Below are 25105 nucleotides of genomic sequence, written 5' to 3' on the forward strand. Positions count from 1 at the left end.
TCATGAAACACATGAATAATTGAGGAAGCAGCAGGCTCAGTGCATCAGCACCGAGTAGAGGTGGAATGCAAAGTGAAAGCCATCTCTTTCCTCATTTGCTCTGCCTCTGTCTCTCTCTCTCTCTGGCTCTCTCTCTGGCTCTCGCTCTCTCTCTCTCTCTCTCTCTCTCTCTCTCTCTCTCTCTCCCTCTTTAGCCTGGCTTGCACATTCTCTCTCAATCTCCTTCCATCTATTGTCGATCTGCAGCCGTGAAATTCTGTGAACCAGGAGCAGAAATCGCAAGAGAAGAGCCTCACTTGGATACTAGGGGGAAGCAATAAGCAGGCAGATGATCCAACGGCTGGGAGAGCGGTGGAAGAAAAAGGGGGGATGGAAAAGTGCAGGTTGCTAAGAGCAAGCGGGAGCTTATCAGCCTCCATTAGACAAAGGAGAAGAGAGTGAATGATAGAGACAAAAGGAAAAACAAAGTGTGATATCCAGCTTCACTGGTGTCTCTCCATCTGTTGGGAAAATACGTTCTTTTTATCTCCCTCTGCTGCGTCCGCTTCCTCCTCCTTTCCCTCTCATCTTCCTGGCATGCTCCGGAACTCGTCCACCCTCCTCCCCTTTATCCCTCATCCCTCTCTCTCGTCTCTCCTCTCCCCCCTCTCCTCATCCACCTCCTCTCCTTCCTCCTGTGCCTCATCCGAGGCTCCCACTGCATGAATGAAGCCGTTTGAAAGGGGGTGATCGCTGCGGAGCGGCTCTCTACATGGCTACGAGCAGGTTAGTGCTGGGAACAACTGCCTGCTTTACCTGCCTGCGTTCAGCCCCAAACTACATGGAACCTGCATAATGATCGACTTCCCTGCTCGGCGAGATCTGCTATTTAAAAGGAGAGTCCGAGGCGGAGGGGGGGGGGGGCACCTGCACCTCAGACCACCAATGTTTCTTCTTTGGCAGGGGGTGTTAAGGGCAATGTAAGCTGGTTATTAGGAGATCAGAGCTGGTCGGGGAAGATCAGTGGCCCTAAGCCTGCTAAAGAAAATCTCCCTGCCTGCTTCTTCCACCTTTTCTCTCTCTCGCTCGCTCTCTCTCTCTCTCTCTCTCATCCTCCCTCTCTCTCTCTGTTTATCTGTCCAGCTACCTTTCTTCTTGTACACGGAGCGGGAAAAGAAAGTGCAACGCGCGGTCCGTGGGATGATCCGCTGGGTGAACAGCTCATTACTGGGAGTTGCCTACGAGGATATGGTGGTGTTTGAGTGTGTGGCGGTGGCCAACGAGGGCTGTCGCTGCCTTGAGGGCTGCTACGGCGAGGTGTTGAGGGATTGTGTCTTTCAGCATGGGTATGGCGGACTCTGTGATGCATGTATGAGGGTGTGCGTATGTGTTATGTGCCAGAGAGTGTGGATGGGTGGGGTGGGATGGCTTCGCTTATATAATCTGCACCGTGCATGGGTGCATTAAAATGCAGAGGTGGTTTAGTTTGTGTTGTTTTGCAGATTACGTGCGTGATGCTACTAATTTTATCAGTTCAGTGAAACAGAGTGGGCTGTTATGTATTTCTGCAATAGGTGGGCGTATGTGCTCCGTGTTCACGCGCATGCCCATGTTTATGTCTGCTTCTGTGTACTGTATGCGCAGTCCTGTGTGTGCATGCGCAGTGGTTGCCGGTGAGCGTGGTGCTCCTCATGGTCTTTTCAAACCGAGCAGAGCTGAAGGGTCACTGCCAGATGGGTATTTTCCAGGGTCAGCAAAACTGTGAAAACAAGTGGGGCCCTCAGAAAGGCCCGGAACTCTGTTCTATTGTGAAGCTGAGCGTTTGGACAGCTTGAGCCGGTTGGATTTAAAGCTTTAGAGCTTATTTAAAGAAAAGACTGTAACAAAGTGGTGCAAACAGCAGGCTTGTTTTTCTTTCATTTTTTCCCCTTTCACTGTGTATGTAAGAACTTGACCTATTTCGAGTGACTCTGACATGTCAGGATCCCCTCTGATCAGCACCTTGAAGTCAGTTGTCTCTGTGCAGAGCTCTGTAATGCAGATGAGTTCTATATTCGAGCCTCTGGGATCAAGTTTTCTGGCATAGTATGCAAATGAATATGCTGTGCAGTTCAAAAAATTGAGAATTCAATATTTTTAATAATTTAAAGCTACCATGCTAGCTGAAAGAAGTTTGGATCAAAATCAGTTGTGATTTATTGACTGTAACATTTTCCATTTTATTGGACTGAACAGGATAACAGTCATATTGTTGCTTTGTAACAGGTGCTCTTCAGTGTGCATAATCAATAAATTCATTCATCATTCAGTCATCATTTATCACTCATTTATCAATGAACATCATAAGCTCAATGAAAGTTACTGCTTTCAACCACAGAGGATTCTTGTAGGTATTCCTCATTATGCAAGCTGTACTCATGTACACAGAAATTCTTCTCATAGCCATTTCTATTGCATGTATCCGATTAAAAACATTTCACTCAACTTTAGAATGAATTTCCTCTTCAGTATCCCAAAATATTGTAAAATACAAAGTTCATAATCAGTGTTTGAGCGATAAATATTGGTATTAAGTCATTGACATATCAGCTCATCATTAAATGTGCACTAACTGAGCCCAGGTGGGACGTGCGGTATGGTCTGTCGCATTACCTTCCTGCTGTATTTCCTGCTCAGACAGCATCTCTAACAGCAGAGCTGCTTGAGTATATTTAGTCGCACACATTGAATATTTAAACCACTCTCTCTGTTCACTGTTGCTATAGCAATATTCGTTCTGGGCTGAGCTTTATTTGTGCTTTGTAGTCAGGTGGGCGGTGCTCCAAGTGATATGGCTTTTTAATTGTTAAATTGTTTGTCGGCTCTTGGTAATATGTCACTTAAGAAAGATGTAGACAGAGAGCAGTCTTCAGGTCACTTAATTAGTCCAACTGTATAACTCAGTGACTCGTGAGTGGTGCTAAAACCATTTCCTATTGAATGAAAATTTGATTTGAAAACAATCATTTTGTACATACAGTATATGTCTTTTTTATATTATTGCACCTCATAGCATCTGCAGTAACCAATATATCATAGGTTTGTCATAGTAGACATGGTGCTGGACTGTATATTCTACAGCTTACGTCTGAACTCATTGTTTGTCATTCATTAAATTCCCCAGGCACTACAGTCAGGAGATAATGCTCTGACAGGTACTCTCGCTTTATGTCTCAGTATTGTGTTTCATGAAGCAGTTACTAACAAAACACTTGTGATAGATGCTTTTGTCTGCTCTTCTCAGCTGCATGTTCGCTCCATCCACACTTACCATGCTGGTTCAAAGAGCAAACTGTTGTGTGAATGACTGGTCGGGTTTAGTCATTCATATGCTGATGATGGATCAGTGTTTGCATTGTTTACTGCCATGTATCTGGAAAGGAGAGGTGATCCGTTAATTCCTCTTTCGCCAAAAACAACAAGTGAGGCTTCCTGTCCCAGACAGATTCTGTGACTTTCTGCATGGAGGTGAAGCAGATGAACAGATGAGCAATGTTTTTTTGATGTTTTTTCTCTTGTATTTGCTAGTTTCTGTTACCAAATGCGTTATGCATTGCTCTTCAGGCATTCTTTGCTTTTCTTGATGACACTAATTTTTCTGTATGTAATGTTGTCTTTGGTCTCAATTGTTTTCACCAAAGCAACCAAGCTACTTGTCAGACTTGCATTAATCTGGATTTCACACAACCCAGTCTTGCACCTTTCAGCCCTAACCTGCTGAGAACCACTGGCACATTGTATGAAGGTGCTGTCTTTGTCTGCATAGGCAGAGAAATTGGTGGTATTTGCACAGGACATTGTTTGCATTAGACTGTGCAGTGGTGATGGGTGCAGTAGGTGATGTAGGTGATGGGACCTACTGACATTTGGTATCTGTTAGATTGCTATAAATATACTGTTTATAGATACATTTATTTGGATTAAACACTGTACCAACTAGCACATTTTTCATGGTTTGAGACACTCTGTACTTCTGGGTAATCTTCTCGCTCAAGATATATCTGTGTTGGCTGATAATCCCAGTTGTCAAGAATGAGTTCTGCAGTTCTGGTTATTAGTTTTAGAGTTCAGTCATCAAATTACACAAAGTCCCCGATACTAATTTAGTTGTACATGGTTGACAAGCTGTTTTAGATATATAGTTTTTGTGTTTCACCTGGTGTGGTTATACCCAGGATATGATAGGAGTGGGGATGCCATTCCTCTTGTTAGCAAAATGACCAAAATACATCTAACTTGTTGACCTTCCTTCCCCCCTTCTCTATCATCTCATAGCAGAGGGACTGCAGGGCCAGAAAGGATGTTTAGTTGAATATGTCAGTCTAGTCTACCTGACAAACTGATCTTTTATTTCCCTGAGGTTTGTGCAAACTAAAGTCTATGGCCCTGACCATAGCTGTGAAATATCAAAAGACCTTGTTCAGATTCAAATCAGCTTTTGGTATATCCAGACTGTTTCCAGATTGATTGCTACGAGCACTGCTGTGGACGAAAACATGGAGAATACCAATCTGTGGTGGACAAGTGCCAAAATATATAGAACTGGCAGACTGTTGTTGTGGGCAAGATGGTGGATTTCCATTTCTTATGTTTCCATGTTGGAAAGCAGTCTCACCAGTGTGCCATGATAGTGACTGTTAGTTACTGTTTGTCTGTATGATCTGTTTGTTTTCTCCATCAAACTCCACTGCATTTCTGTTTGAATGTCGTCGTTTGAATTTTCATCAGTTTTCCTCAATAGCCAAAGATTTATAATTGCCTACCAAGTTGTTACTATTCAAGCAAAAATATTTCCAAGTATATGGAAATTAATAGATAATTTTTAATTGGTTTAGAATTTACTAAATTGACAAAAACTAGTTTTTTGTGTATGTGTTAACAGCCTGTTAACACAGCAACCAATGAAGATTAGTTGCAGACTGCCTGTCCCGAAGATCTGATATGAGAATCTGATTTGCCAGCAGTCTAAACAAAGACTGACTGTGCTGTGTTTTGACAATTTCACAGCACTGTCTGTTGTGCTTAAGTAGCACATTTGAGATTGCACCTTTTTCTCTCAGTCCTAACCTTTGTCAAGGTGTCCAGGGTGTCCCCTGCCTTCGCCCTAAGTCAGCTGGGATAGGCTCCAGACCCCCCGCAACCATAATGAGGATTAAGCGGTGTATAGATAATGGATGGATGGATGTTTAATGTACCGTTGAAGCGGAGCTGTGACTACTCTGACCATTAAAAACTAAACTACCCCAGTTTTGAAAATTAAGCATTACAAAAATGCTTAATGTCCAGTAAAAGAATATACCTGCACAAAATATGTTCTTAACGTTTTAGCAGTTCTGTCAAACTGAAATTGTAATTGCTGTTGTAATGCCAAGAATTCAGTTACATAGGTGAGTGTGTTGGTTGGCGGTGTTGGTGTAGGGGAGAATTCCCACTGGGCCATCCCAGCAAAAAAAAAAAAACAACAACACGTCACCTACTGATTATACCTGGTTTTAGTTTTGACTAACTACATAACTAATGTACCGTTCTGTGTCCAACTGCTCTACATGCCTTTGAATTGCCCCCAGGGGACAAATAATTAAACTGAATTAAATTGAACTATTAAATTGAACTGAATAACCTATTTACTTACACCCAATACCATGTTGGGAAAATTGATTTTGTAATACAAACTCTGTATTTCGTTTGTATTTCAAAAATGGGTATTGTTTTGTACCCAAGTCATCAAATTGTACTTTGAAATTGTATAATTGATGGTGTAATCTTTAGAAATTAATATAAAAGGAGTTTAATTGATTGATAGAATTTGGAATACCAAGTTGTCCCTGGACTGCAATCTTTACTAAAAAAAAACTCCCTCTGTTGTCAGAGAAGACACAAGACAGACAACAGACTATTGCAAGCCCAACAAGTACTGTTAAGCATGTACCTGCCGTAGAGTAAGAGGGGTCGCATCCCACTCAATAATCCATCCATCCATTAGATTTAGCTGCTTTATTCTGTAGAGGTTCAAGGGGGGCTGAAGCCTATCCCAGCTGACACTGAACAGTCCATCACACAGCCAATACAAAGAGACAAACAACATGCATGCTCATGACCTCCAGCCAGTTTAGAATCACCAATTAACCTGCCGTGCACTCTGTGGGAGGCAGCCAGAGCACGCAGAGAAAACCCAAGCCGGCAAACTTCAAAAAGAAAGACCCCCAGCAAATCAGCAGAATCGAACACAGAACCTTTTTGCTGTGACACAACAGTGCCACCGCTTCCCACCTAAAAATAGAAAATGGAAATTAGTTCAACCGAAGTTTTTAATGACTAGTCATGAAATGCCTCCAAGACCTAAAAAAAAAAAAACAACTAATTTTCTCTGCTCCACATTCAGTGTTGAACTCCAAAAAGACACACACAGGATGTTCACTGGGCTGTTCCTGCGTCATGTTGGTTTACACATCAACCAGGAACGGAAAACACAACAGCTGTGTGCTGCGCTCATGAGAACGTGCCATTCTGCATCACCCAAGCACCATGCACATTGGCTTTCCACAGTGTCTTGATGTGCCGTGCCTGAAATAAAGACCACCTCTGCTTACTTTATAAAAAATGTATACACTTATGAAACAAGAAAAAAAACACATGTAGCCACAGGTGCTGATTTACATAACAAATTATATATTCTTCTTATATATTCAATGATTAATGTGGAAGTTGTTTAAGATGTCGCCCACAAACAAAACTCTTCACAAAAGAGATGCAACAGGGTCTGAGCTGCTTAGCACCTCTGCTAAACTGAAACCTCGCCTGGTTCTGCCAAATGGCTTGTGTGCTGTATGTTTGTGTAACATGGGCAGTCTTCTGGAGCGAACACTGATTATCCTGCGTGCTCAATATGAACGCAGTCAGCTTCCTACCATTTTGCGGTGCATGATATACCCTGACAGGTGACGTAAACCACTCTATAATCCAGAAATAATATAAAACACTGAAAAAACACAAGAAGTAGTAATAAATGTGTAGTAGAACTGCAGAGATTTCAAACTGCAGTCTCATTTGGCATTTACCTGCCACTGAGCGGTGCCATAAATGGCATACATTTTCAACAATTAATGGTTTTTAAGAGAGGTTTTCCATTCATTTACTCCTAATCATGTCAGGAAGGACTAATCAGTAGTCAATGCAGAGTACACAATGTACACTGCAGGGAGAATGATCATCCGCAGAACAGCAGACCATTTGGTAATCATATAAATTGATGTCAGAGGTACCATAACACACCAGACGTGCATTATTTATCTCGCTGCATTAAACAGATGGGAAGGCTCTGTGATGTCCTTGCCTTTTAAAATCAACCATCTATTGGTAGAGAAGACCCCGACAGTCAGACAGAAGCTGTCAACGCGGCTCTCTCTGATTCAGGACTCTAAGCTGCATCAAAGTCCTGCATGTAACAGTAGATCAGTAATTCATGGCCAATGACGGCGGCCATTGGCTGGCAGTGACGTAATGGCTTGCATAACGCCATGTCAAGTAACCAGGCCTGGCAGGCGCACTGTCACACAGATCACTTACAGAGCCTTTTGTTAGCTTCTGTCATTGTGAGGAGAAGGCTTGTTGCTGAGCCACTGGTGTGTGTGTGTGTGTGTGTGTGTGTGTGTGCGTGTGTGTTGAGAAGTGAGTGTCTAGTTCTGGATCACAGAGGCTACCTGATAGGAACTTAGTGTACGATAGACAGACTGGCACTGCCTGTTTTAAGATAACAGTCCCTCCAGTTTGCTGGAGATCTGTTAGATATTACAGCAAATTTATATGCAACACAATTTGAGATAACAGAATATTGTGCTGTTGTTCAATTTCGATTAACCTGCCGTTTCATCATGTACCCCTTGTTGTAGCATTTTAGCAAAAAAGATCCTTAAATTCCGTAGGGAGTCAAGTTTCACATAAGTTAAAATGAACAGCTGATGATTTTCCAGTAAATTTCTTAAACTGACAATGAGCTAAAAATACACACAGATTCCTTCCCTTGTTGCTATATATACCCCATATTACTGAGAAAATCCTCTGGACCTGTGTGTGACAACATCTTACAGTATTTGTTTTCCTCATTGTTGTTGTTGTTGTTGTTGATGTGGAGTTCCCGTATCAGCTTAGCCGTTATTAGCCAGGTTAGCACATGGTGCTTCAAGCCTGTTAAGCCTCAAGTGATGTAAGTCTGAGGAAACAGTGTTTGTGTTGTGCTGCTGTCCACACTGGCCTGTAAATGAATGGCACTGTCTTGCATAGAGGTCGATATGTTGCATCTTAACTTTTGTTGTAAAAGTAAATAGCACTGGGATGAATGTGGAAATGATCTTCTCCTCCCTCTTTCTTCTTTTCTCCTCTTTTCTTTTAGCACTGCCAGTAACTCAAACAAGAGCACACCCGCCTGCTCACCAGTCCTGCGTAAACGCTCGCGCTCTCCCACACCACAGAGCCAGGAGGGTGAGAACATGGTGGAGAAGGGTTCAGACCACTCCTCTGACAAGTCCCCCTCCACGCCTGAGCAGGTTGTCCAGAGAACGTATTCCCTGCAGTCAGCACGAAGCGGGGGAAAGAACTCAAAGGTGAGTGACCAGGAGACGCTCCTGTTTACCTGTTTGAAGCAGTCTTACTCTTGCCATCTGATAGAACTGAAAGGTAGTCTCACAGGTTGAAATGTGGTGCACTTTCACCCATGTTCAAGACATATTTATTTCTCTAGCTCTGAGGATTTTGACCACTAAACCCACACGTAGCTGTGTCAAAAAGGCTCAACAGTGTTTCCTTTCCACTGGAAAGAGTGCACTGTGAAGACAGATCCTCAGTAGTGCAGCATAAAGCTGCCCTAACATTTTCATTGACTATCTTGTCAAAGGCCCTGAAACACAGGACGCCAATTTTACAGACATACATTAAGGTTAGACCAATCAGGATAAGGCCAAAGATACTTCTTTGAAACTATGAGCGGAGTCTGACCAAAAATGTAAGTAGCACACATTACGACTCCATACACTGGAAATTGTAATTGTTGCATCCGCTTTAACTCTCTGAACCCTAAGCAGTTTCTAAGCATTTTGTACTCCTGTTAGATTATTGCTCACTGTGGGCTCTTTTTACTGCAATATGAAGTCCTGCACCTGAATGGAAACAGCACAACCACAGCTAGAAGAAGAGAGAACTCAGAAATGACTTTTGTCTCGTATGACACAATTATAATGCCATACAATTTTTTTTTTTTTGAAGATTTATTTTTGGCCTTTTCCGGCTTTATTGACAGCAACAGTGAAAGACAGACAGAGAAACATGGGGAGGAGAGTGGGGGAATGACATGCAGCAAATTAGCCGCTGGGTGGAATCGAACCCGGGCCGCTGCGTCAGGGACTGTAGCCCCTGTACATGGGTCGCCTGCCCTACCCGCTGAGCTATCCAGGCACCCATATAATGCCATACAATTTTAAGAAAACAGATAGCAAAAGTTGAATTTCTTTGATAATTTGTTTTACAAAACCCGAAGAAACCTAGAATCAGCATTTTTTTTGTCTTGTCCACAGCTGTTACCAGTACTGGAAAACAAGGCAGACTCTACACACTACAGATACTTTGCTACTTAGATTTTTCACATGTTTCATATAGACAGCCTTTAGTTCAACCATCCATCCATCCATTATCTATACACCACTTAATCCTCACCAGGATCGCTGGAGTCTATCCCAGCTGACTCAGGACGAAGGCAGGGGACACCCTGGACAGGTCACCAGTCTATCACAGGGCTACACTTAGAGACAGACAACCAAGCACACTCACATTCACACCTACGGACAATTTAGAATCACCAGTTAACCTCAACATGTTTTTGGAGGAAGCCAGAGAACCCGGGGAGAACCCACGCTGCCACGGGCAGAACATGCAAACTCCACGCGAACTGGGGACCTTCTAGCTGCGAGGCAACGGTGCTAACCACCAAGCCGCCATGCAGCTCGAAGTTCAACCAAAAACCCTAAATTTTTGTCATATAATTGTTGGCCACAGCTGACTCACTGGTGACTTCACTGTTGTGCCAAAACATTAAGAATTTTTGGGTTTTTACAGAATGAGGACAGAGTAAATGGTTAATGTGGGCCATTTTTTCAATGAGATATATTGAATTAAGTCATTTTCTTGAAATATCCAGATATGAAATTGGTTACATCTCCAGCTGAAACTGTAAGTCACAAACAGTAAGTTCAAGGGCCATCCGAAATTTGAAAATCTGTCTGTTTTTTCTGTTTTTTACTCTTTCTGGTTCTGATATATGGTGAAATGGTTTTGAAACTTTTTTTTTAAAGAAAACATGCCTTTCAAGCCCACCAACAGGTTTTGGGGTTCAGAGGGTTAATACAAATACAGTAATACAAATTTGAGAGTTCATGTGAAGGTTTGGTTGTACAATCTAAATGTTTATATGGAGTAAGACTGTAACATTCTTGCTAAAAGCATAAATAAATCAAAAGGATATTGAAGTAAGACTAGCAGCCACATGCTTTTCTCTGTGATTTTATTCCTGCCAAACTACGGCACCAGCCGGCCATCTTGCATTACATTTGTTATCGTCTGAGTAACTTGGCAGACCCGATGACATGTAAACTCTTGTATGCAGCCGCTCACTGTGACTGCATAACTACGGCAGAGTTGGCCCTGCTTCGTTTGTTTTTTTCTACTGTAGTGACGTATGTGATATGATTGGTTATTGACTTCGTGTTATGAGCTGTAACTATCACTCTCCCTCCTCTGGAGAGATCGCACTCTTCTCTCCATTTCAGCCTTTCATTTTTACATATCATTTGCTCCACAGTCTCTGAAGTCATATCTCCCTTGCTAAAACCTTTATTGAATGTTAGAAAGGATGGTTGAGTATTGAAATGCTGCCAGTCAGTACTCTCATTAGCTCTGCAATGAAGTAGTAAAACCCTGCTGTACTAGACAGAGTTAAATTGTGATTAGTTAACCTTCTGAACCTCAAACAATTTTTGCTTGGTTTTTATTCCCATCACATTTCTACTTACTGTGGGCAAATTATAAAGTCCTGCACTTCTATGGAATCAGTACAGCCACGACTAGAAGTAGAGAGAGAAATATCTGTGGTGCAGAACAACAAAGTTAAAATTCCATAAGCATCAAAAAAGTAAGAACAAAAGCTGAAATTCTTTGATTATGATTATTCAGTGCCCACAGCCATATTGCATTTATTTTATTGATCAAGTATATCAAAGTCAGTCAAATAGTCACAGAATTGCCATAACTCCGGGTGGCAGATGAGACAGTGATGGATTCTCAGTTGCACTGGTGTGAATGAATATTTTTTGGCACTTTTTTAAATGGACATGTAGATAATGAGCTTAGATAAATAATTTAGCTTTTATCAGTTGCCTCAACAGAAGTGCATATCACCTTTTTAAATCCCATCAGAAAGCATATTTTACATTTTAAAGCTCTAAAAAAATTGTGTAATTTGGGCTTTTTTGAATGTAGCATGCTTTGAAACACACCAACCGATTTTGGGTTCAGAGGCTTAACTAATCTGACGTTAACTAAGCTTCACTTGGCTTGCTTCTTTTTTAAATGTCACACACGATGAAATCAAGACTAGAGTATCTGTCATATTGACAAAACAGGTGCGTACTCACAGTTTGGGGAATTTTTAAACCTAATAAAGGTTAGAGGCTAGAATTGGAAGAAATCTTACAAATATCAAAATGTAAGGGGCTTGCTGAACAATGTTTGTTTTTTGTTTTTTTTAAATGACTAAAAATTAAATTTTTGAGTTGTTTTGCCTCAGGTTTCAGGTGGACTAGGTCCTTATTTAACTTGTCCCCCTCTCATTTGCATTTCTCTTCACAAGAAAAATCACTAATGGATGACAAGTTTCACATTTACGTTGTTTCATGAAAGGAGCATGTGGCTCCGATTTGGGCTCCCAAAGCATTAGGCAGAAGCCATGCCACTCTTTCCTTTATCGACCTTCTCATTCTGTCTTCATCTGTCTCTTCTGTTTTAAATCACTCTGTTTTTTGTCTCCACGACACAGTGTGCACGCCTTCTCTCTCTGCTGCTGCTGCTACATGCCATATGATAATGTGTGCCATCTTGACTGTTAATGACTGTTCGGCTCTTCTGTTCGTACTTTCAGCTGTTTCTTCTTGCAGTTTATTTCGTTTCGTTTTCGTTTTTTCGATCTGATTTTTTTCTTTGTTCTTCTCCTGATTGCATGCTAGTCTCACAAGCGACTTTCCAAAGTAAGCATTACTCTTTTTTTCTGTTCTTCAAATATTTCTGTGCCCACCCTTCCCCTCTGCAACGCCTCCTGTCTTGTGAGCTGCTCTGTGGAAATGTTCGAGCCCTGTTTGGAATGCTTCAGCCTGAACCCAGCCTGCCCCCTGTGCACACTGTGACCGTTGCAAGCCACATCTGCACCCACAACCATAGCAGATGGACATATATTACTCCCAATAACCCCACACAACTTCACTCACTTCCTCTCCTTCCCAGTCCTCTACTGTTCTTTCGTTTATTTAACTTTCTGGTGATATGAAATGTAGCAAATTACTTGTAATATGCAATATTTGTATGAAGCTTGTTATACAAACTGATCAGGATCATGATAAGCTCTTTTTTGCAATTCAAATGTAGAGAAATAAAAGGATCAGTATAGACAACAACTGCACCCATACATTTATGAAGAGGATTATGTCAAATATTTCCGTAATGAAAAATAAATGTTTCTAGTGCAAATCCCTAATAAAATCCATATTGCAAATAATTGTCGAAATTCCTTTCTCTCATCTTCCTCTGTCCTCCTCCGATGTGTGTCCTAAACCTCTCTTTACAAACTTACCTCACTGTTACACTGTGGTAATAAGAGCTTTATCTCTGCAACTGCCCTTCTGTAGAAGGATAAACTCTTAAAAAGTCCTGCCAGCATCCCTGTCCAGAGCTCCAGGACTACATCATTATTTGAGCAGCCTCTCTTAGCCACATGAGAGAATCCCTCCTTTTCTCACGCCACAAGCCCAAAATCCCCCTTCCCGTCGTCCAAACGTACTGCAGGCTGGTGTCACGTTTTAGTGCATTGCCTGAATTGTTGCTTCATCCATCTAATTTGCTACTTGTCACACTTCATCCCACTTTTTTGTCACTCATTGAATATATAGGCTGAGTATTTAACAAGCCAGTACATAGGGTCTCCTGGCAAAATGGTCTTTTGTGTCAAAATTTAACAGACTCAGACAGAAGAATTGGTAAATGGGAGTTTGGTGTAATGACATTCCTTTCTTTGCTGCTATGCATTCACTCATACAAATAGTAATTGATTACATGACTCCTCCTATTCAAAACCTCCCCACACCACCCCCCTTGCTGCAAAAACCCCACATGAGCCTCTGTGGTCCACAGTGGTCACATGACCCCAGACATGGCGTGAGGTCATCCCAGCCACGTGAGCCTGATCGCCCAAACCCTAATGCAATCCAAATGAGTTCATTCAGCGAAAAGGTGCCACCGTGCCCCTGTGCAAGAATGGATAAATGATGATAATAGTGACAATGGCACAACGATAATAAGCAGTAGGCCAAATGCAGTCAGGTTTAGGAGCACAGTGACAACATAAACCCTCTGACACTGTTGCATTATAACGGCAGTTTTGTACCTCAGAGTTGTATTTCGAGCCACAAACTCTTTGGCGCTCAGCGTCTTCTCTCTCAGTTTCCATTTCTTTCTATGTTCATGTTGCTCGCTGCTTTGGTTAACATTTTGTTTTCTCTTTAATTTTCTTTCAGTATGACAGACTAAACCTGATTAAAGTAAGCATTTCTTCTTGTTTTCATTTGACCCATTGACAATCCCTGCTGGCCCCCATTTGAATCCCCCCGGCCCTCCACTTCCCCCATAGCTGTGCGACTATAGGATCCCCAGTTTCAGTCCCTCTTGTCCTCTCCAGTGCTTCCCATTCCCTTGAATTAATGTGAAAGGACAATAATTTTTAGAACTTTATGATATTGAGCATTTAAAAATGTTACAGATTCTGCATTTATTAATCTGAAAACTACGGCCGCTTTACTGTTTGTCTGCAGTGACAAATGACAAATTTCAAACTAAATCAAACCAAAACACATATAATGTAAATCACAGAGAAGTCCTAGATAAAACTTTTGTATTATTATTTTATTTTAACCCTCTGAGCCTCAAGCAGTTCTGGCCGTTTAGTGCTCCTGTCACATTTTTACTCACTGTGACCTCATTTTTCATTGCAAAATTAGTCCTGCATCTCACTGGAAACAGCACAACTATGAGAATGCAAAAGTGTCTTTTATCCAATAAGGCATAGTTAAAATGCCATAAATCATCAAAACAAATGTACATAAACAAAAGTTGAATTTCTTTCATTACTTACTTTACAAAACCTGGACTTAACGTTTAGAGCATTTTTCCAAGTGCCCCCATTATAGGTTATACTATGACTGGGGGAAAATGGTCACTCTACATACTATTATTAATTATCTCTTTAATTTATTTCCATACTTGTCTCCTCTGTGTTCTGTTTAAACACAGCCTGCAGTTCAGCCAAGAAGTCCCTGAATTTTAGTCATATGACTTTTGATTGCAGCTAAGTCACTAGTAGGTTGTGAGTTGCAACAAGGAGCACCAAAGTTTTGTTTTTTTGCTGATTCTGGTTCTCACAAACAGTCTATTTATGACTCAACTTTTAAATAATATGTAGAATAATCTGATTTTGATAAAATAGCATGATTTTAAGCTTAGATTTGGAACAGCACATCACTTATGAGCACTCTATCATGTCTCTCTGCTGTTACTGCCTTTTAAATGCCCCACATGTACACAATCCCAGTAACTCGTTTATATTTGTTAAAACAATTCTGTTATAAATCTCACAGCCTCATTAGCTTACAGTCACACAAAGTCAAACACAGTGGCACACATGCACACCTTATCCAGACAGTGGCCTCAAAGTAATTCCTCTCTCGTGTCTCTGTCACCTTCAAATCAGATTAGCCCACATTAGCGCAGCTATCGTCACAGCCAGGCCTCGGGCCTCTTTCTGCAGCTCGCTGACGCCACACACAGCAGATAACCACCAAAGCAACAGGCACACACAAAACTCAGGATGAAAAGAAAATTGTTTCTGGTGTTTGGAATGACAAATTTACAGCTAGTGGTACTTAATTTAGCTTGTGATGCATGTTTTTTGGTAAAGCTAATTATGAAAATACAATGTTCAAAACCCAAATTAACATATAATATTTGTCTCAGTCTTCAATTATATTATAATAATTAGTCTTATCAAGTAAACAGAAATGTGCTAATGTTTAACAGTGCTCTTGCTACAAACGGTCAAACTACAGCTATTCAAACTAATCTATAATCAAAACATCCTTAAAGAAAGAAATGTAAAATTGTATCTATCGTTAATTTTCTATTGCTTCATCTTAAAATATAGTGATTTATTTATTTTACATCTGTCATCCGACACATGCTGTGTGATTTTTCTTTTCTTTTCTTTTCTTTTCTTTTTTTTTTTTGCCTTTATTCCCCTTCTTGTTTCCTCTTCCTTGTTTCGCCCTTTGAATGATCACCTGCATGTTTCCTGTCTTGGAGTTTTGCTCTTAGACTATCAGAATGGAAAGTGTGTCTATATGGCTGGAAAATGTAATGTCATTGTCACAATTAGGAAATATCTCTGCTGCCCTCTGCTGGTATAAAAGTGTAACATAATCAACTGGTTGTTTATGAAGAGCACACAAAAATATGTGACAGCAAGGGACCACTGAAATATTTCATAAAAACCAAGAAGCATTTATTCCAACTAATTTACTTCGGCATCTTCACAGCTCTCACAAAGATGTTTTTGTTTGTTTGTTTTAAATCAGACAAATGTAAAAGATTCATATTCAAAACGCTTATTTCCAGAAAGGTAACAGAAAGGTTTTTATAAACAGAGATGGACATAGTATAGGACAGTGTTGAATAAATAAAAGCCCAGTAACACAGTTTGCTAACACTCTACATGAGGTTTGGAGTGAAGTTACTTTCAGTTCCACCTGATCAAGGAGCAGACTTACCTCTGAAATCCTTTTCTTTTTTTATTTATTTTGAAGTGCATAAATCAGTGAACTGAAAGAGAATTTCATCCTGCATTTCCCACATCACTTTGAGGTTCAAAATGGCACACATAATCTGAATAGTGTTGATATTTCACTGTAAATACTGTCAGGAAAGTGTGTGTGAGATACAGGAGGACTTTGACACCTGCTGTACTTTTTAGAAGGATGATCATGATTCATACCTTGTGTGTATATCTGTTTCACAGTATTAAATACCCTCTCTCTTCCTGTTTCTTTTTCTCTTTCCACAGAAGAGCCAAAGCTGGTACAACGTAAGTCAAACCTTGTTTTATTTCCACTGTGTGTTTTTTTGTCATTTAAGGTTTGTGTGCGTGTGCGTGTGTGTGTGGATGTGTGTGTGTGGGTGTGGGTGTGGGTGTGTGTGTGTGTGTTGCTGTGTGCTCATGTCATACGTGTGACTCCTGAAGTGTCCTGGACTTGTTATAGTGACAAACACTGCTTAGGAATTGAAAGGTCATTGTCCTTGACCCTGTTTACTGGAGCACCAAACGTCTAATGTGGGTTACTGGTCCTCCAGGCTGGAATTAGCGTGGGCTTTAAAGAGCAACAGGTGGTCTAATGTAGGGAAGCAGGAAAATAAAATGACTGCAGTAGTGCAATACATTAAACACAAGACGTAACATTTAAATATTTTACAAAAGATTATTCTTCATGACGTACTCAGTTTAGTCTCAACCAAGCCACAGTGTTGCAGTCTAGTGTTACACCACAAGGTGGTGTCCTAACACTATTTCTGACACCATCACTGTTCTCGCAGATGAAATCTTAGCAATCATTTTCAGCCAACTTTTACACTAAATCGTGCCAGTATATATCATTAAGTCCACAGACTAAGCGAGATTGAGTGTGTCGGACTTACGTTGGAAACTTATTTTCTCCAGAAGTATCTTTATTGGAGTTTCTTTTTTCCCATTTTATGTTGTTTTATTCCTTTTTTTTTATTCCCTGTGTGTACACTCTTCCCCTCTCTCCCCAGCATGAAAGACAACACATCCTGAGAGTAAGCATGACTTGTATTCTTGTGCAACCCTGGATATCTTTCTGTCTCTCTTGCTCCCAGACTGGTGGGATTTTAACGTCCCTCCTGCCTGTTTCTCATTCCATTGACTTCGCTCAGTGTTGTTATCACCTAATAGCAAAGCCACACTCTAGAGGAGTGAAGTTAAATCAACTCATATCTTCAATATTTGCCCAACTAAAGCCGTTTAGTTTTAACTACAGACTGCTTCTTTGCCAGTGGTCTTATTTATTCCATTTAAATGAGCATTGACTGTATGAATGCTCAGAGTTTCTGTTTTCCAATCCCTCAGATGTGGTCAAAGGCATGTCACCACACAAACTTCTATTTCTGGCATGCAACAGGTGGTAACAAGCGCACTGAGTTCCTCACTGTACTAAACAAATCAACAAACCATCACAAGGGCCTCTGGACGAGCCGTGGGAATGGAGCATGGTGCTTTAGGTTGTGGCATGTTTCCCTCCAGCCCGACTTTGTTTTCCCTCATGTCCTGTTAAATATGGACACCAAGACCGTTTGGCTTTAGGGTTTGGGATTTACAAAAGGAGGACAACACAAAGACCTCCCTGCATATAGTGAGAAGTGCTGCTGGGTTCTAAAGAGGCTTGGTCCAACAGTCCAGACAGCTTCCTAAATGCTTTTCTAACACATTCACCTATAATAAACCCTTCTCATTTCCTTTGTTGATCTACTTTTATGAAGGAAGCATAGCAAGTAGAATGTAGAATACTGTTAATGTTGCACTGACTACACAGAAAATGGTCAACAGATATAAATATATAATCTTCAAATGTTCCGTAACCTTAAAGTTCTTATAACTCAGTCTCAAAGTTTTCTTAACCCTCTGAGTAGTTTCTCGGCATTTATTTGCTCTTGTCACATTTTCAGTCACTGTAGGCTGTAGCCTAAATTCCTGCACATCTATGGAATCAGCGTAACCATGACTAGAAGGAGAGCCCACAAAGGTCCTCTGTGTAGTTTGACACAGTTATAATGCGATGAAACAAAAATGAAAGTTGCGTTCCTGTCATTAATTGTACAAAAATTTAATTAAATAAATAAATGTTTTTAAAATAAATGGAATTAGCAGATACTAAATATAACTGAAACATTAAAAGTTGGCTCCACATGCTATAGATATTCTACTACATGTATTTTTAATGTTTCCATACTAAGTATTCTACTGTCACAGTTTTGTTTTTTTACTAAATCTTATGAATTGAAAAAATCATTTTCTTTTGAAGATTTGTTAAGTGAAAAATGTATAAAAAGTGATTTGGAAATAAATAGCACAATTTTAAGCTGATGTAACAACACATCCTTGATGATTAGTTCAAGGACCATCAGAAATTTGTGAATCCGCCGAGTCTCTCAGTTTTTCTAGTCTCTGGTTCTAATAAATGGTGTAATACAGTTCGAAGGGTTAAATGATAAAACTGGACATATTCTATTTTTTCTTTTCTATTGTCAATAAATCCAAGTCAGTCCAAAACAACAGTGAACTGATCCAACTGAGTATTTTCTTATATATCTCAGTTCTTTGTGCAATAGACTTGCATTGTTGTCCAAAAGCTATTTTAAAAAACACATCAGTGAGTCACACTGTTGCACTGGGTGACAACACAATATAAATCAAGTGTTGTTTATTTTGACTCAATCCCATCTTTCTGCTCCCTGAAATACGAACGTAGTGTATCAATCTGCAGCTGAAAAGTAAGCATACACTTTTAACCCAATCTGACTAGCATTTGCTCAAAACTACACTGTAGAAAATAACTCGGGCTCATGAGTGACTGCTGTGAAAACAAAAGGCAAGTCAAAGATAATGAAGAATACTCAACACAGTGAACAGTAGTACGAGTAGAGAGGACTTAAAGTACGTCGGCTTACAGTAAGTTACAGTTACTGATTAATGTGAAAGTACAGCTGTATCTATCTACAGTTTGCTCAGCTCACATTACACACCATAAGCTTACCAGTCAAACCCAACCAGTCAAGACTGTATTGGATGGAAAAAAAGCATACTGTATATGTTGGTTTTGATTTCATCTTTTTACCCTGAAAAACAGCTCAGGGTTTATTTCTTCATTACACAGTCTGGATTTACATCAAAACTATACACAGTACAGTGTGTGTGACCTATTTTAAAGAGCTCCTTTGATAAAAATGAAGTTTTTTACCTTGTTAACACTTCCATTTGGTGCTTTTTGTTTGCTAGAAGACATTTCATGAACAAAATAAGCATAAAACACTATGGCTGAGCATTAAAGCTTCAGTTTACTGATCTCAAAACATGAATTCAGACCTCTGGAGCTTCATACACAACATCAAATCAAATCAAATTAATTGTCATTTTGCTGTACATACACAATAGTACAGGCAAGATGAGAGAGCGTTTCATTTCATTTGTAAGTTTTGCGGACTGAACGTCTGGGATAGGCAAGAAACTCAAAATGTTCACTTTCGTTGTCTCCTGAAGAGGGCTGTGTCTATGTGTGCCGCCATCACCATGGCAACATACCCAAAGGACCAATTCTGTCAACTTGCAGGCTGAGACTTTCTGTATCATTATTCTTTTACTGAATCGGTGTTCTGTTCGAACGTGTATAGCTGAATTTTTACAGTATTGCAACTTGCCGTTGTGTAGTGCGGAGTAGTTTTACTGTGTTTGAGCAGAGTCGTAGTGAACTTGTCTGTTGGAGCTGCAGCAGGTGCAGGAGGATAGTGGTGAAGATGGACACAAAGACTGCAAATTCAGGAGGAAACTATTTTGCAGAGTCACATCTAAGTCATTAAAAGACATACCTGGATTATTGACATGGTGAAGACCTTCTCAATTTGTAGCTTTGCTACACAAAGATGAGTTTTCAGTAGATTAATCAGTTACCAGAGAGGAACTTTAAAGCGTCACATCCTCAATAGGATCGAATGAGCTTCGGGCTGAGTGTCACGGACACGGCAAAAACAGTCAGAACATAAAAAGACTCTACTGTCTGTAAGGCTGACAATATGAAAAATGTAGAGTAACACCTCCGAGTATGGGTGTAGGTTTTCCTGACGGGCTTGTGCAGCAAACAGTTTTACTTACACCCAACCACACATACATTACATAAACAACATAACAAACACTATGTGCTCCTTCATGTTGCCCCACAGTGCAGAGCTTACATTTCTGAGACTATCAAAGTACTTTGCAATAGTGATTATCAAACTGGCGTACCTGTCTCTCACTGGTGATAACTGGTCTGTGTCTGGGTCCTTAACCATACCATACTACTGTATAAGCAAAGAAAGGTATCTTAGACAATATCCAACAGCTGCACCAGTCAACCCAGCCCAACATTGTCCTACTTCTCCTCCTGCTGCTGAGCAATACCACACAAAGTACTTGTAGAAACTTTTTGAAATCACTTGTAATTCGTTTATTAATATGTGTGTTTCTGAAGTCCACTGATAGCAAGCACAGTCTTCAAACCACACTGACATAATCTTTTGTGGATTTTAGGAAAATTAGTCTTTTAAGACTAATAGCTTATGACACCTAAAGATTTATGAGAATAGATGATTTTCTTGGCTTTTTTGTCTTTTTGGCATTGGGATAGGACAGCTGATTTTTAATAACAAATTGAGTATGAAATATTTTCCTCGGTATCACGGCTGTGTTCCTGACATCTTCTACACTAGTCTCAATCAACCAGTGAAATAAATTCAGCAGATGCTTTTGGTTCATTCGACTTTAACTGTATTTGTAAGTACCTTTATATACCTATATGTGAGACAGTGTGTGTAAGTTCATCTCTACATGGCAGTGATGATCTCCCATGGCACTGAAACCACAGTGATTAAAAATCAATCCGTTCTGATGTGAGTTCTGAGCCTGTATGAGGTACACACTGTTTCCCTGTGAAAGCGCCTGTTCATCTGCTTTGCTTCTGAACAAGTTTGTCACAACACTTGTGTGGTAACTATACCCACAGGCTTCAGGAAGTTAGCAACAAGAGGAAACACACCAACAAACAGTGTGATAAGCGAGATCTGTACTTTAGACAGTATTAATTAGTAATTAATTTTTTTTTTTTTAGATCTACATAGATAGTGTATGCGTCAGTGCTTCCTCACCTCATACCTCACCTGACTTTCCACCAAATGAAAAGCAGCCATGTTTAATGATGATGGGTTTATTGTTTCTAGGATAAACACTCACTTCCCCCAGTACACTAAAACCCCACCCTGGTTTACAGTACCAGCCTCTTCCATCCCCGACTATTTGTTCAGAAAGTTAATAGTTAACCAAATCAATACACGCTGTTTATCTGCAGTCCCGCCTCATCCTGAGTCTCACACTGTCACCTGCAGTCTGGATGCTGCATCAGCCACAATGGCCTCTTTCTGTGCTTGATTTATCTAGTAAAATGAAATGATGGAGCAGAAATACAGGATGTCTTTCAGTATGGACACCACAAGTCATTTTGAGGGATGACCCCTCATACCCTCAAGTTTCATCCACATTATGTAAAGGCACTTGCAGTGTGGATGAAGGCCCTTTTTATAGCTGCGGCAGCACCGTTTTTTCCAAGAAGCCTGTGACTGAAGATTATTTTCCAAGACTCATCTATTTTTCCTGCTTCGGATTGTTTCCTCAGCATCTGGTTAAAAGGGAGAGGACTGGGAAATAACTGCAGAGAAAAGGTGGGACTCGTGGATTCTGAATTCCAACGTTCAAATGTGGGTTACACATTTGTTTCATCCACCCGGAGTCAAAGAAATTTAACCAGCTGCCCACCTTCTTGACTGTTGAAATATTTTTAGCCAACAATAGTAGCAGGACATGCACATCAATTGTTTTTTTAAGGGCTGCTAAAATAGGCACTGTGAACTCTGCATGTTTCTCGCCTGTTAGCAGACGGCGATCAAGTATCAGGAGTACATGAATGGCCTCAATACCAAGGCAGGGAGAGACGCCTTCATACCTTCAGTGCCTTTCGTTCCTTGGAGTCATCAGTAATCTGAGCTTTTGATACCTTTCTTTTGGATTCCAGCATTTTTTAATTTTTTTTTTTTATAAATAAAATAAGCAAAGAATTATTTACAGTATATTTGTTCAACCACTTCACTCTGCAATTTTAGCTCTGGCCTGTGACCCAGTGCAGACCCTGTCAAGATTGATGGTGTTGTTTTGCAGGCGGAGGTAACTGGAGGTTATACTCACATCTGTTCTCTGTAACTCAATCACTTGGTCAGAGAGCAAGACGGACTCTACACATACCTCAACGGACTGAAAACATTATTTTTCTTCTTTTTTATTTTTTTGTTTTTGTTCAATCCTGTTCTGTTTCTTCCTCGGCTTCTCACTTTGCAGCCGCAGCTTTGTTTGTATTAGTCCTCTCCACAAAGTAAACTTACTTCATTCTTTTGCTGGTCGTAAACAGGCCAATTACAAGGCACTCAGACCTGGACAGCAAGACACACACTCTGCTCACATACTTACTAGGAGGAGTAAGCAGAGAGAGAAAAAAAAAGGAAAACGCTACTGGCATGATAATAAAGGACTTGTTGGCCAGGGTTACTAGAGGGCAACGGCCGTAACTCCTCTCCCTGTGTGTGTGAAAGGAAGCGAGAGAGAGCCAGAGAACGACAGAGCGAGACAAGGATCATGTGGCTGGAGTGCGCCGCGTCCACTGCTCAACACTGAAAGGGAGCAGCACCCAAAACAGGGGGCGGATACTGCAGCTTCCAAACCACTGGACTCACCATCTGTCTGCTCTTATTTTCCAAACCTTCTGTAACTGACGAAGTCCTCCAACGTCAGAGGAGCCCACTCGGGCCACGCTTTTGGAAAATTCGCTTCCATCCAGGCGCCAACAAGGAGATCTGGCACAGCGAATATGGAAGTGGATGAGGATTGCTCGATGTCGGAGTGGGAGGCTGTGCTGGAGCTGGATGAGGCGTTGGCGGGGTGGCTTCTGCAGGGTCCAGCTAGAGGGGAGTGGGGTTGGGAGTGGGGCTGGGCTGCCTCGGACCTTCAGGACCCCGAGTGGGACACTGAGGAGATTCCTGCTGTAAGTTGAGCTCCGCTTGAGGGAGAGCGAGGGGAAAAAACATGCAGAAACTTTAGAAATGTTTTGGTTTAGATTTATTTAGCTCTAACAGGACAAAATCACAAAGGAGGGGGTCAGAAGAAAGGTTTCGTAGCAAGCATTGTCTCTACTGTATTCTGCTGTAAGCATATTTCTGCGGTAAATCCCCACCACTAAATAAAACAACTGGGTTGGTAATGAGTCATAGCTATTTGAACTCTTCTGGAGCTCACAGGGGCCTGTTGTTTGGAGTGATCATCAGGTTACTAAGTGAGTAACTAAACTTATGAACAGTGTAGGTGTGTGTTTGGTAGTTCCTAGAAATGGAAAAATTCTTTTAAAATCATGTTGGTGTGTGCAGTTAATTTCAGAGCTGTCACTCATGTGACATCAGGGCAGGTTTTCTTCATCCCTGCATGTTTCTCAAAGGCGGGTAGGAGCAGAAAGGGATACTCCCAAAGAGTGTTTCAACTCCATTTATTTTAAACACAAGACTTGAACATGAAAGTGCAGTTCTTTTTCCCACCAGCCCCGATCCAAAGGAATATATGTTTTTCTTTTGTTTCTGTATACCTCTTGTTACCGTATTGGCAGCTATTGTTTCCTGAAGCTTTCCTGTTGAAGGAAAGCATCTGGCACGGACAGTGAGAGCTCTCACTTTGGCACACATTTGAAGATTTTATACATCACAGGCTCGCTCTGCAAATAATCAAGTCTGCCGAAGCCAAGCAAAAGAGAAAGTGTGATCATAGCAAATGGGATAGTTCTCCCAGACCTGAAAAGACTGTCTTTGGTAATCAATCCACTCTGTAGAGTTTTGTTTACACTTGAGGTTTCATCTGTTGTCCTACCCTTTAACAAAAGCCTCTTTGTTAGAAACATGTTGCTCTATAAAGCAAATGTGACTCATGTTATTACATCTAAATTGTACTTACAGCAGCATGTGTATTGTATGATCTGCACCAGGCTGATTTTGTATGGATTGCGCTTTCAGTCACTCTGTTATTGAGAATGATTAGCGACGCAGCCTTACAGATAACTCAGGCTACATACCTCTGCTTGCCATTCACTATACTTCCATTTCCAGCACTTGTTAAAATCCCCCACGGAGAGAGAGTCGTGGTATGGCTAAAAGTAAACCAGACATCCTGATCAAACGTGTGGGGGGTTTTAACAAGGTTGTCTCACGTGCTCATGGACAACAAAATAACCCGCAATGACACTTGTGAGCAAGTGAGAGAGCATGAAGATGCAAGTGTGAGTTTTGGACGCTTATATGTGTGAGTGTGTGTGGTGTTTCTGACTCTGCCTGTCACTGCAGGTGCTGAGCCCGACATACAAGCAGCGCAATGAGGACTTTAGGAAACTCTTCAAGCAGCTCCCTGACACAGAGAGACTCATTGTGGGTGAGTGGACGCCATGGACACACTGGGGCCATCTGAGGTCTGGAGGGTGCAGACAGCTTGCTAGTAATCAGAAAACGATTAATCTTCACAGAACAGAGGGGATACACAGACAGATATCGTTTATTTCAAGCGTCTTGCATCATGGTATGATTGTAAATGTCGAAAATTTGTAAACTGTTTTTAAAGATCCTCTCCTGCTTATTTTAGAGAAACGTACAACCTGATGACAGACTTTGCCTGCACTATAAGTTACAGTACATCCTGCACTCCTTCATAATGTCACAAGTTTAGTTGGTTTGTTGTTGCATGAGTTTCCCTTTCTCTAATGAATACTGTCATTGTCTGAAAAGCCTTGACTTGTGGTATGGTGATGAGGAGCTCTCATCTAATAAACAA

General features: G+C 40.9%; 1 protein-coding gene across 1 annotated transcript in view; it reads left to right on the top strand.

Annotated features, from left to right (window-relative positions):
* The first annotated feature begins 1179 nt into the window (after positions 1-1179).
* The window catches only part of gramd1bb (GRAM domain containing 1Bb), a 37219-nt gene continuing 13293 nt past the window's right edge, over positions 1180-25105 (top strand). The window contains exons 1-5 of the mRNA XM_008275973.1: positions 1180-1325; positions 8408-8618; positions 16439-16459; positions 17185-17208; positions 24625-24709. Of these exons, the coding sequence (XP_008274195.1) occupies positions 1180-1325; positions 8408-8618; positions 16439-16459; positions 17185-17208; positions 24625-24709 (487 nt within the window). The remainder of the gene's footprint in view (positions 1326-8407; positions 8619-16438; positions 16460-17184; positions 17209-24624; positions 24710-25105) is intronic.

Source organism: Stegastes partitus, unplaced genomic scaffold (assembly GCF_000690725.1).
Source record: "Stegastes partitus isolate 25-593 unplaced genomic scaffold, Stegastes_partitus-1.0.2 Scaffold62, whole genome shotgun sequence".
In the NCBI taxonomy this organism is placed as follows: domain Eukaryota; kingdom Metazoa; phylum Chordata; class Actinopteri; family Pomacentridae; genus Stegastes; species Stegastes partitus.